At 38.0% G+C, this 13,099-nt stretch overlaps 1 protein-coding gene across 1 annotated transcript in view; it reads right to left on the bottom strand.

Moving 5' to 3' along the window:
- Nucleotides 1–13,099, bottom strand: part of KIF26B (kinesin family member 26B) — a 279,374-nt gene that overhangs the window by 157,462 nt on the left and 108,813 nt on the right. Inside the window, exon 4 of the mRNA XM_030944701.1 lies at nucleotides 9,278–9,444. Within this exon, the coding sequence (XP_030800561.1) occupies nucleotides 9,278–9,444 (167 nt within the window). The remainder of the gene's footprint in view (nucleotides 1–9,277; nucleotides 9,445–13,099) is intronic.

Below are 13,099 nucleotides of genomic sequence, written 5' to 3'. Positions count from 1 at the left end.
GTGTACATTCATTTCTTGATTTATTCTTTAACAGGTCTGTCTCCTGAAAGGCAACCAGTGCTGTCAAATCAAGATGTGTGGCAGAAAGCTCTGGAGTCCCTGTCCTGCATGCAACGCATTCATGTATTCCTGAATTTAAGTAACTCAGAAGAGACCATGAATTTGACCGAAATATGCCAATGGACAGCAGCTGTGAGAGGGGCATCATGTTCAATTTACAGCTGAGCAAAGAGGTTCTAACTCTCTGTTTGCTATGAGCCACCTAGCCATGTATACAGGTGCACTGTGGTCTTATATTTTATAAGCACATCACAGCGATGAATATATACAAGCCCAACTGGCAGCAGTCTACCTAATTTTAGATTATATAGCAATGAACAGATACTTCAATATTTCAGCACATTTTCTTGTTGGGTTTTTATTCTACAAGCAAGGAAAACTAAAATGGTCTGTATTCCTTGGTAATTGTAAGGAAAAGCCAGTCATTCAGCAGTTGAACAGATTGCTCTCAAGGTTCAGAAAACACTGACTGAGCATATGATGGAGAATGCTACAGACGTTTACACAAGGTAAAGCACAGCTGAATTTCAAGGCTGCTGGGGCAGCACTAAAAGAGTACTTGTAACAGGAAAGAAATTATCAGAATAAGAGTTTGCCACTCCAGATGTTTAGGGAAAAGTCTCATTACTATGGATTTATGATCTCTTTGAGCAAAGGTTATTTTGATGTTTTTAAAAACAGAGAGAAAAAACCAACTGGTGGTACATATAATTTTCTGCTATAGACAGTGCAACTACATCAATTCATCTTTCTCACCCCACAAATCAAGACAGAGGCACTGTAAATCAGAACTCTTATGTCAAGGTTTAAGGGAAGCAAGAAATATGCAAAACAGTAAATCAACATGAGGTTTTATATACTATGGTTGGCAGTCATAACTATACTAAAAGTCAAAAGATTAATGCTGACCATTTTCATTTCCACTGCCCTAAGAGTAAAAAGCAAGATTGAACACCAGGAGTCTTTGGTAACAGGTGCTGAGGGATTATTGCCTAGGCTGCTATCAGTTTTTCTCAATGTACATGTCAGGTTTCAGGGAAAGGCAATGTTGAAGAAGGAAATAGCCTTAGTTCATTTTAAGTTTTTCTAAATCAATGCAGGGAACGGATGTGCAAGTAGCAAGCATTCTGGCACTCAGGAAGCCCTGTTAGAAATTAGAAGACAAAACCTATGCTTAATTAGCCTCTCCCTTTTCAATCTGTTGAAATCAGCAGGAAATCACAAGATGTGACAAGAAGTGGAAAAGAAGTTACCTCTGTTTTAGCAAGGTGTAAGGAGAGCAGCAGGAATTCAACTTCCATACACATAAATACTTTTGTAGTTAATGCTTGAAATTATCTAGGATTAGGAACACAAATCCATGAAAAAAAATTACCTCCTTCTTTAACAAACCACTAAAATAATCAGGGCCTCAGTGCCAGATTATCCCATTCTCTTCCCTGCCTGCAAAGCATTTATTGGTACGTGGCATCTAAGACATGAGAGCTGCAGCAGAATGGGCCAGCACAGTCATTTACAGGTCTAAAGCCTCTTATCTGTAACAGCAGCAATCAGTGGGGTACAAATAGACAAGGCAAACCTTAAGCTAAGGGAACATCTCAGAACATGGGACAAAGGCCATGGCTAATTACTGAAGACAGGAAGTGTCTTGGTTACGTCCTTGTGCCTTGATGGAGGCCAGGTAACACTTAGAGCTCCTACAAAGCATTTACACTGCACGAAGTAGATTAAGTAGGTGTTTGCATTACTGGCCCTTTTCACTGTAATATAATCAGCTGTTGACTAGGATCTCAGACAGAAGGGGTTTGCTTACTAGGTAAATGGGTCTTTGGTTACCATGCATTTTCATGGATTTGTACTTGAGAAAATAAGCAGTCAGAAAAAAAGGAGGGAAAAGCATACATAAATGCATTGTATTCAAAGACACAATTTTTAGTTTAAAAACTGAACACAACTGATTATATAAAAATTAATAGGGCAAAAGAATTCCAGACACCAAGGTCAAATTTGTGTATCTAAGTATAAATTAAAATGGTGCAAAATATACATTTACAGAAACAAAAGGTTATAACTAAACACCACTGATTCCTACAGGAATCAGAAAAAATCTGGGATTCTAGGTTTTAGGCAATATATACCAGACAAAAAACAATACAATGAATTATACTTAGGAGACAAAACATCCATTTTAAGATATCTCTTAAGCAGAAAAAATTCCACAGAATGTGTCCTTTGCTTTACGGAACCAGATATTCATTGCATCATAGAGAAACTTTGTATCTCAAAACTTTACAAAGAAAAAGGGAGGAAAGGGGCAAATTTTCTCACAACTGTGAAAGGCTAGTTACACAAGAAACTGCAAATCTTGATGACTACTTCAATAACAGCTTTATTTAATTATTACCATTACCATCAATACAAAACAAACCATATGTGGGGCAAGTGCAGAAAACACTCAACTTGCGCAGCACACAGAAGCAGGTGTAGCATATTTCAATAAAGACATAATATCAAAGTAACATACCTTTCACTGGCTGGAATTTGAATTTCTCTGTTCAATGGTAAATAATTTGTTCCTGGATAGTAATCTTTTCCTTTAGTTTCTTCTAAATAGATATATTTTTTAAATATGCTTAGACCAGAAAACTATGTTTGTTAACTTTAAACATAGAGTTGTTTACCTTAGGTGGATTACTTCAATACTAGGAACATGAGGAAGATTTACATCCTTTTCATCAGTTACAGCTTTAAGGCTAAGCAGATGGCCCACCCCTGTAAGTATAGTATTCTACAATAATCCAGGGTAGTTTTAGCTTATTTCTTTTTATAGCTCCATGGGTCCCTCCTCAAACCCTCTTTAAAAATCAAGGTCTGTTATCTGTATTTTAAGATGTGAATGCAAGCTAACAATCTGCAACCAACCTATAATGGATGTAATTGGCATAAAGATTTAAATTACTTTTGTTCACAGCCCAGTGGCAACTTAAACATATCTCAACCAGATTTCCAACCCAGGTCTAAAGAGTGTATACATTTTCCTAAGCTTTTGTTTAAATAATGGCAGCATGTGATATGCAAAGATTCAGACACATTATTTTAGTCATGTACCCTACATAATTCTTGTTAGAAATTGACCTACTCTGGAATCTTGCTGTTAAGCATTTGGGTTTTTTTAATCAAATGATATGAACTGATTCAAACAAAAGCGTCATGGGAAATGTGTCAGCTTTGAAGAAAAAAAAAGTCCCTGGAGATTGTTTGGGACCCAAGATAGAACTACCATGCAAAATTAGAGATCATTGAAATACCCTTGTTTTCCCTCTTCCAGATGTGGTACTGAAGTCTTTATTTTTTCATTGCATATCAGATCACTGTCTCCACTTCCACACACTGACTATTCTTGCATGTAACTCACACGGTCTTTATCACCAAGATTTTTCATTTTGTTTACACTGAACATAGAAAAAGAGTATTCCTTATGCCTCAACTGCCAGATTTCTTTCACTTCATGAGAGTCACAATTCCCTTTTGACTAGTATTTAATTTATATACGTGAAATAACACCAATAACAGAAAGCAGAAAACAGCCTGTTAGTTAGGGCTCTCACAGCAACAGGAAGCACAGAAAAGCAGTGACTATGAACATACATCTCTTGCATTACTGAGGAATGTTGAGCAAGTATGAAAAATCAGTCACTGAAGTTGTGCACTCAAACCTAGGTGCCAATTTTAAACGTTTCATGGTCTTTCAGGAAGACTGAGATCATTGTGATTAAAATTTCCCCCACGAGCTAGCCCAAGACAGGCTTTGAAGGTAGAAATATTTGTGAAATGATTTACAGATGTTTCCAAACTTGCTGCCAGCATTCCTGCTGAAAGATAGTCTGTGGATCTTTTATCTTAACATTCTTTTTATGTATTTCTTATGCAGCATATGATAAGGATGAGGGGAAAAAGTCAGAAGTTCTGATTAGAGTTATTAATATATAGTTTTGCAAATCTCCAAGAATCTGACCACAATTTAACTGTTAAATTTAGTTTGTTCAGGTAATGAAAGAAAATCCTGTTAGATTCCACATAGCTCAGACAGCAAAAAACCAAAACATGTTTTCACCCAAGTCTCAGAAAATAATTTTCTCCTGAGGATGTTGAGGTGACAACTATTTAAATTCAAGAACTTCCCAAGCAGTACCCAAACTAGGGAACCCCTGCATGAAAGAGGAACTGGATCCACCACTCTTCAGCATGAAGAAACACTATCACCTGAGTCATCTGCTGTTCAGACTAAAACATTCATAGAAAGGCACAGACAGGTAGATTTCACTGTCTGACAACGTTCACAGGCTCTTTCCTGAGAGGTCTCCGAGGCCTCTACAGCTCCCATGCCCTGGATGTGTCTGCACAGCCTGATGTGACCCTGCACCTGTCACAGGAGTATCAACAGCAGATTGCTGACCTGGCTCTCACACCTGCCAGGGGCACGCTTCAGCTACACCGGTTACAGCCACAAATCCAATGTTTCTCCTGTGGACCTTCCCATGACAAAGCTGGGCTCTCTGGAACAAGAATACCCTCTTCAACCCATTTCCTTCTCTGTTAGCTGCTGCCTCTTTTTCTTACCTGTTTTTCCTGTGTGTGTTCTGACAAATTCTCCGTTGCAATGCCAGGAAAAGTTTATTTTTGTAAACTTGCCCCAGACCTCCAAAAAACTCAAGACAAGATGTTAAAGTGGTGTGCCTACAATACACAGTAGTCTTTAAGGGAAAGCCCTTGTGTTTCCAGATTCCTTTGAGCTTTAAAACAGACATATACACAAAGATTGTATAGACTAACTATAAGGAAAAACAGCAAACATCAAAAGCTGTGTGCTTAAATGAAGTTTTCCACAGTTATGCAAAAAAAACAGGGAGGTATGAGATTCCAGGGTTTCTGGAGTGCTAAGTAATCAAAACAGCACAGCAGCTTTAACAAGAAGGGCCCACAAATACTGTCTTCATATCAGCTTTGTAGTTCATGCAAGAGAATTTTTTTAAATATTCAAAAAGGATTCTCTGGAATGGAAGGAAAACGTGTGGCATATTCAGCAGCGTTTTGAACACAACATTCACTGTACCCCTTGGCCACAGCGCACGGCCTCACCTCCTTTTCCCCTGCTGCCATACCACAAAGGGATGGGGAATGAGTGGGGAAAGGGTCAACAGCAGTTTTTCCAAGATGTAAGATAATTGTAAGTTGAGCTTATCCCACACTTAGTAGCTGTGTATGCATTATACATGCAACTAAGTTTTTCTATTCTTATTTTGTCTTAATGTAAGAGCTTTAAAAAAAATTGGACATTCTGTTTGAAAAACATGCCTTGCAACGTCTACAACAGTAGCACTGTGTGGCCCTCTTTAGTGTTTAGTTGCAAAAAGACATGGAAAATGATCCCTAGAACAGATTTTTCAGGCTACTTTCAAGATTATCTATATTCCCATTAGGCTCAATTAATCCAAATATGACTATATCTGATTTCAGACTGAGGCTGGCTTTTGTTCCAAATACACTGTTACACTTCCTGACTAGCAATAGGAAACAACTTTAAAGACTAGCACTCAAAAATATCTCCTCCTTGTCAAGTTTTTTTACCTTTTTTTACATCTCAAGTGAAATGGGCTTTTATGTCTCTCCTTTGTCCTCATGAAAAGTTCTTTCTCTCCAATAAAGCAAGTTTACTGTGATGGGGAAAACAAGGAACAGCACCAAGGTCCCAAAAACTTTAATGTATTGCCAGAGACAACAGAAAGGCTCTGGTCCAGTTTTGACTTCTGGTTCCTGCATGATGCTATCATCTCAGAGAGACTACTGAAACTCTACAGCCTAGCCACAAGAGAGAGTTTTTATTCAGAAGGGCAGGTTCATTTACAGAGTAGTGAGTCAAAACTAGAGTCAGAGCCACAGAAGTTTTCTCCATGTAGAAATCAGCATAGGTAGGAATAAAATTACTATGCCCCTTGGCCTGATAAAGCTTCACCAGGGAAACAAGTGACAGAAGGCCCTTCCCTCAGTTCTTTGGCAGTATCAGCAAGGAACCTCCTAATCCCTTAGCTGGGGTGGCACACTGCTACATGGTGCTGGGAGGACACAAGGCAAGAGGCTGTCACACCTTAGGTTGCAATGGCCCAAAAATGCTGTGCTTCTTAGGACAAAGACCCAAACTGGAGGCAGAAGTTAAGTCATGCAAAAAAAATTCTAAAATACTCTTTAAATGATTCATTAGCATTATTTCACATTCACTAAATGAATTATTCTCATCATGAATGTGTACTGGTAAGAAGCAAGAATATTGCTAAATTAGCATGATTGAAGCATATCTGAGACAAAAATGAGTGATAGTCCTAAACAAAAAGGCAAATTTAGTGCTTGTCACAAAAAGCACAATTGATTGAATTCAGTTTCTGTGTCTGAATCACCATTAGAAATTCATTATTCATACCTGTATCATCTAATATTCATAAGCCTACCAGCTGAGCACTTTGGACAGTTTTCAATGTCAGTTCCTTTAAAGCATTCACATACTGTCCCACAGGAATCCTGATGTGTCATAAGTTCCCTTGCAGCAATATCCCAACAAATGACAATTCACAGAATTTGCAGCCCTTCTAGCTGTTTTGGAAGTCTGTCAGCTATAGATCATGAAACCTAACAGTCAATTATTGAGACATCTGATAAGTCTCCTGGTTTTTAAAAACACTGAGAGTCGCTGTGGCCTTAGGATACTTCTCCATGGCTCAATGCCAGCTATAGGGCAGTCAAGTGACTGTCACTGTTGAACCAGTAGTGCCTGAGAACAGAAAAGTTATGAGCTCCCAGTAATCCATGCCTGATATTTCTGAAGTAATTACAACCAAAAGTTCCATGGATGCCTTGACATTTCCTCCGTACTACAGTATTTTAGTTAATTGGGTTTTTTTGTGATGATGGATGACTTATATCTGAGCCTCATCTCAGGTTTGCTTTGCTTGTTAGGGAAGTTAGAGTGAAATACTGTGGGTCATTATTCAAATTTCAAAAGAATAGGTTCTACTCTTCAATGCTGAACTTCAGCTTCACATTGGCAAATTTCTCTGGTTTTGTAATAATTTCTTACTTACTGTGAAAACATGGTTATGTGACACACATTCAAAAAAAGCATACATAGCTGGTAGTCACTACTCCATGTGCCACTGACAATCATAAAAAACAAAAGCTTAGAATTCATAGGTCTGGTACAAAGGACTGTTTCACATTGTAAAGAATGCACCATCTTAATGAGTTAGACAACCACTGCCTTCCACTTCACATTTTGTAAATCCACATACAAGTAGGTCCCTACACTTCTTACTACAACTTGACAGAAATCCAAATCGACACACAAGATGCAAAACAAAAATTAGTGATTTGAGTTTAGAAAACAACTTGGCGATTTTCTTGTTAAAAGGTCAAGCAGTGAGCAACTGACTTGAATTTGCTGCTTAATTGCCAGCATATGATGTAATTTGAAGTCCAGGACAAAACTGACTTACATAAGTGATATTAATCTAATTGTGCAATACCCCAAACTAAACCAGGCACTTTTGTCTTGCTAAGTATAGTTTTAAAATAAACAGTCTAAACATGAGATCTCTGCTGGACCAAGCACACCCAAGAATTCACAACATCAGCAAGAAGCTAACAGAGTTCTACTTAAAATGCTATGATTTACACTAGGGATTTTGAGTAAATTTAATTAGTTTCCTACATTTCAGCAGAGTATATTAAGAGCAAATGAATTCTCTCAGCATAAACAATGAAACAATGAAGAACAAATGAGTTAAGTCATCTTCATAAATCAATTCATGCTAAAATATGTGCTAATCCCAATCTGCACTCCAGCTAGATATTACCATGTGTGTACATTCAGCAATTTTAATTGAAATTGCCTGCAGTTAAACAGAAAAGGGCAGCAAACCAAGGCCACTGTCATCATTCACATTTGCTATTGCAGCATCTCATCTGAAAAGAAAAAATGGCAGAGTTGCCTCAAACAACTGGATCTTCTAAAATGCTATGCTTAATCCTTTTATATGACTCACTCGCGGTATGGCACTGATTGAACGCATGCAGCCCTCGTGTTGGTGAGGAAAAATAGGAGAGGAACATATTGTTTCCAAATTTATGGAGTCCAACAACTTTATAAGTTTTCCATTTACCTTTAAAATAAAATAGAAGCATGTGGAATTACTAACAGTTTGGCTCTCTCAAGGGAAGGAAGCTGATCAGAAAGTGCTTGAGGCGCTTGCTCAAAGTTCACTCCATGTTTTGAAATCAAGATCTCTCACTGGATTGGACTGGAAGTGCCATAATAATGGCTTATTCTCCTGTTATTTCATTACTCTTCCCAAGTCAATCTTCTAGTTAATAAAAAGCATTAAAATACAAGGATTATTTCAATGTCTTTTGTTGCATAAGGGTTCAACTGGGCTAAAAAGAATCTGTTCTGTAAAGAGCACATTTCTGTACAAAAAAAACCCATTTTTCTTAGTGATAATTGATATTTCACTTATTAGCTGATATGCCCATTTCACAAAACATTTTACTAACAAATTAATCAAGACAGCCATAAGATTTTTTAAATTAAGCCTTATCTCATAGATTTCTTTTAACAATGTCTGAATATTCAACACAAAGCATGTTCCAAGGCTGAATTTAGACTCTCAGGTCAGTTTAGTGGAACAGCAGGAACTGAAGGTGAAACCTTAAATTTTCAGTCTGAAAGTGAAACCTTGATAATTTCCCTAGATGGAAGTAAAATTCAAAAAGAAGTCTGAATATTGCCACCAAACTGAACTAGCCACCTCCAGTTAGCTCTATAGTTAATTGCTTGTCTCAAGAAATTACTTGGATGAGCCCTTCTTGTTCAGGGATACACCCCTCTAAATATGCCACAAAGTCAAGTGCCATTCCAGGAATGCAATCACATTTTAACCAAATCAAGCACTGAAGAGATATTTTACAGAAGAGCGTAGAAGTGTCATCCCCTTTTACAGATAAATGCATGTTGTTGGATTAAAAACATTTTCATTATAATTGCTGCAAGTTTCTGATAGATCTGTATCTACACCCATGTTTTGACATGATATTCTTTTTCACTATGGAGTTGTCTCCTTTAAAAGAAATTGTGTGTCCAGCAAAGGAAAATCTGAGAAATCTCTCTTACCTGGCAAAAAATGATGCTGCCACCGAGGAGCCTGTGGATACTTCACTGGCAACATATGCGCTCTGGGAAGCAGGGAAGCTGTACAGGGAGGGTTTGTCTGCATTGTAGCGGTTCAGTGCTGCTTCGGTCAGGCCCTCTCGACCAGTCTCTGTCATAAACTGAGATATCTGAAGACAGAAAAAAAGCAGAAGTGTCATCAGCTAAAGCTCACTGGTTGACCCCTCCTAATCCAGCAATGCCTCTGGATTGCAGACAGAGTAAGAAAGAGGCACTTCATTCACTCCCTCTTTGCTGCTCTGTGAACAAGCTTATTGCTGTTTTCACACTAATCTACAGTACTGAAGCTCAGCTCTAACCTTGTTCCGCATTAGAACAAATGGCATAAATTTATCCCGCCACTAAAAATGTCAATGATGTATATGGTTTTCCATCCATACACAAAAGAAAGAGTAAACTATAATCTTTTCTTGGTCTTACCTCAAGATAAAAAAAAGATTAGAATTGTGCAAAATATGTATATTTTATTTCAGGTGGGGGTGGAGATTAAAAGGATTTTTTGTCTTTGTAAAATAACACCTCTCTAGTGTATTAAACATTTTTGTTGACCTTTCTCCAGCAAACTCAACAGCATAGGACAGAGTCCCTCGGGATCTTAGGCAATTTATCACCTCTCTGCAAAATTGGGATCATTACTATTTACTTTCATTGCCTTTCTTAAAAGGTTTTAAGCATCATGTGATTTCATTCTTCTGATGGCCCATCTAACATTTTTTTCTTACCAGGAAGTCTCATCTCAGCCTTTCATTGTCTGAAAAGAATCAGAGTTCCATCAGACTTGACCTGGCTCTCATCAAATTGGCTGAAAGATCTTTGACTTCAGAGAAAGCTGGGTAAGCTCTACTGAGGCAACTCCTCAATAGTTTGAATTCAGTTTCTTGAGTTCTGCATGAATTTACAATGCTGTCATGTCATCTCCCATACTTCATGTAATTTTTAACAAATTCCCTTTCCTCCTTCCGTCATTTCCACAACAAATAGCTTCTGTTCACCAATGCATGACACAAAATTACAACGTATACCTAAAAAGAACCCTTTCAGGTTATTGCTAGTGATCATCCACAGCATAGCTTCCTTCCCCCTGCAAAAAGTTTCCAAGAGGTAGTCTCTCACCTGTTCAATTTCATATCTCTACATCACACCACAAAAACAACAAAACATCTTTGTGAGGCACATCAAAAAAAGTATTTTGAATCATCCTGAAGTTCTTTTTCAACTTAGGCTTGCATTATTTGACCTGTTAAACATTTCAGCAATCAAAAGCAAAGGTGAAGAACTGATTTTTATTTGTGAGGGAAAGAAGACATGATATGACAACATTTTTTTAGGCCAACTATTGTGCAGCCCCTGTTTCTCTCACAGAAAATTGCTATCCATTCTGCTATATCTAAAATAATCGGAGTGCTTATCCTTATTTTACATACTTTTAGACCAATGAACTGTAATACTTCAAGAACAAGAATGTTAAACTAGCCTCTCTATTTTTATGAGGAACCAGAAGATTGCTGAAAGTGGCCCCATCATGTTAATCCCATGCTGAGCCATTCCAGTTTACAGGATTCACTACACAGAATGAACAGTGCTCTCAGAAGGCTATAAGTGAAGACCTGGACTTAAATCATCTCATACTACTGGTAGAATGCAGGAATTTAGGCTGCCTGGCAGAATACCTCCTTACATTTCCAGAGTGAAGGCAGACAGTTCTTCAGTGTCCTGCTACCCTATGTAGGTCCACCTGGGGCACCCAGCACTCTTGAATTCACTAAACAATATTTCCTTAAATATCACATAATACTTGATAACTCAGCTGTTTATCTTTGTAATGAACTAACACAAGATTCTGCTCTGTCCCCTTCAATTATCCTGAAACCAAATTCCTCACCTTAATTAATTAATTACCATTGCTGGCAATGTCACTGGGAGCTGCTACTGCCATGGCAAATGGAAAGCAGTTAAGAAGTTGGTGAATTGACTTATCTCAGCTGCAATCATAACCTCCCCATCTACTGCCAAATAAAGATTTGCTGCTCCAAATATGAATATCCACAGCCAGTGCAATACACTTCTATTGGCATCAGCAGATCCCCTGAAGTTGTGAGATGGTGAGGCTTGAGAGAGGCATTTCAGACAATTGCAAAACAGGAAAGTATTTCTGTGTCTTGGTGTTTAGGACACCATGAAAGCCATGTCACATTGGTGACATGGTTTCTGCAATTGTGGAGACTTTCTGATGATCCTCATCCACATCCACAAGTCCAACATGAACTTCAGAGAAATAAAATTCCTCAAACTGATTGTGCACATTCCTTGAAAGTATCACTCTCAAGCTTCCCAGAATTTGTCTAAATGGTTGGTTCCTGAGTTTTTTTGATAAGTAGTTCTTAAACACAAGCACTCCAAAATAATCACTTAACAAACAGACATGAGATTCCTTTAGAAATATATAAACCACTGCCCCTCACCTATGCACTCAGAGAAAAGTATATATTAGTCAGCAAACAGAATGTTAATGCTTTTTAATAAATGGGGATGAAGATTTTATAAAGCCTGTTGTTTAGATGACATTTTCTTATTGTAAACTACAAAGGAAATTAAGAAGGTGGAAATAATAAAATATATTCACAAAATCTGTATTTGTGCAGTACCACAAATAGAACAGAGAGAAGTGAGAAAAATAATGCTTACTTTTGTAATCACATATACTATGGGCAGATGCAGAATGGGGTTGTTCTATATAATTTTAGGGGTTTCAGTAACATAAATAATATAATATAAATGCTGTTTTATCACACGTCCTACACAACAGCCCAAGTACTACAGGGATGGTCAGCTGCTCAAACTGCAAGCTCTGAAACATCTCTATGGTACTGACCACCAGTGCCTGCTGGACAGGCAGCAGCTCTCCCTCCTGCTCAATCACACCACTTGCTTTGCTGCAGAAAACAATGTGAACAAAAATTGTTCATATTGACATATCATCTGCAAAAAGCAGCATCCCTGAGTGCCCTCCTAGAGACACCCTGGATGAACACCCATAAAACAGTATTGGGATTGTTAAAGACCCTCTTGATCCTGAGGGTCCAGCAACACTGCCTGGTTTCCTTACAGATGCTGACAAACTTCCTAGGCAAAAAAATCTGCTTCTTAGCAGGAACTCGGTCAGAACTAAATTCCAAATATACATAATGTCTATCCTTGTGCTCCATTATTTACTCTTTTCCGCAGCAGGGACACTTCTTAGTCAAGACCATATTTCAGGGATACCAAAATGGGAACATACCTAAGACACATAAAAACCAATATAAAATAAGAATTGGCCTAGCCACAGTTCAGGATCTCCTAACCTACAAGTGATCTCCACTTTTAGTACTTTTTACTTTCTGCCATTGTGGGATTTTTTCAATAGTGAAATGTCTCTAGAAGCAACAAAAACTGAAATATTAACCTGAATTTCATTCTCTAATTCTTAATCTGAGAAGCCTGCAGCACTACTTTGCGTTACACAGGAAAAGAGCCACAGAAGTATCTTGTGATACTACAACCCTCATAACCTCTAACAGGTTTTGTCTGAATGAGTTCAAGTCACTCTGTTGCTATCTTTTCCTTATATCCCTGTGATCATGCAGCCAGTGGAAACAAAAGGAAAGGTGGTGCCATGCCAAATTCTGTGCCAGGCTGTGAACCTTTTATGAACCTTTCCAGAGTATTATTTCTACTGCACAAATTTATACATGTGGGTCAATCTGCAGGCTGAGTACCTCACCA

The sequence above is a fragment of the Camarhynchus parvulus genome, chromosome 3 (assembly GCF_901933205.1).
Source record: "Camarhynchus parvulus chromosome 3, STF_HiC, whole genome shotgun sequence".
Lineage (NCBI taxonomy): Eukaryota > Metazoa > Chordata > Aves > Passeriformes > Thraupidae > Camarhynchus > Camarhynchus parvulus.
Note: the sequence above shows the minus strand (reverse complement) of the source record. Positions and strands in the feature narration are given on the sequence as shown.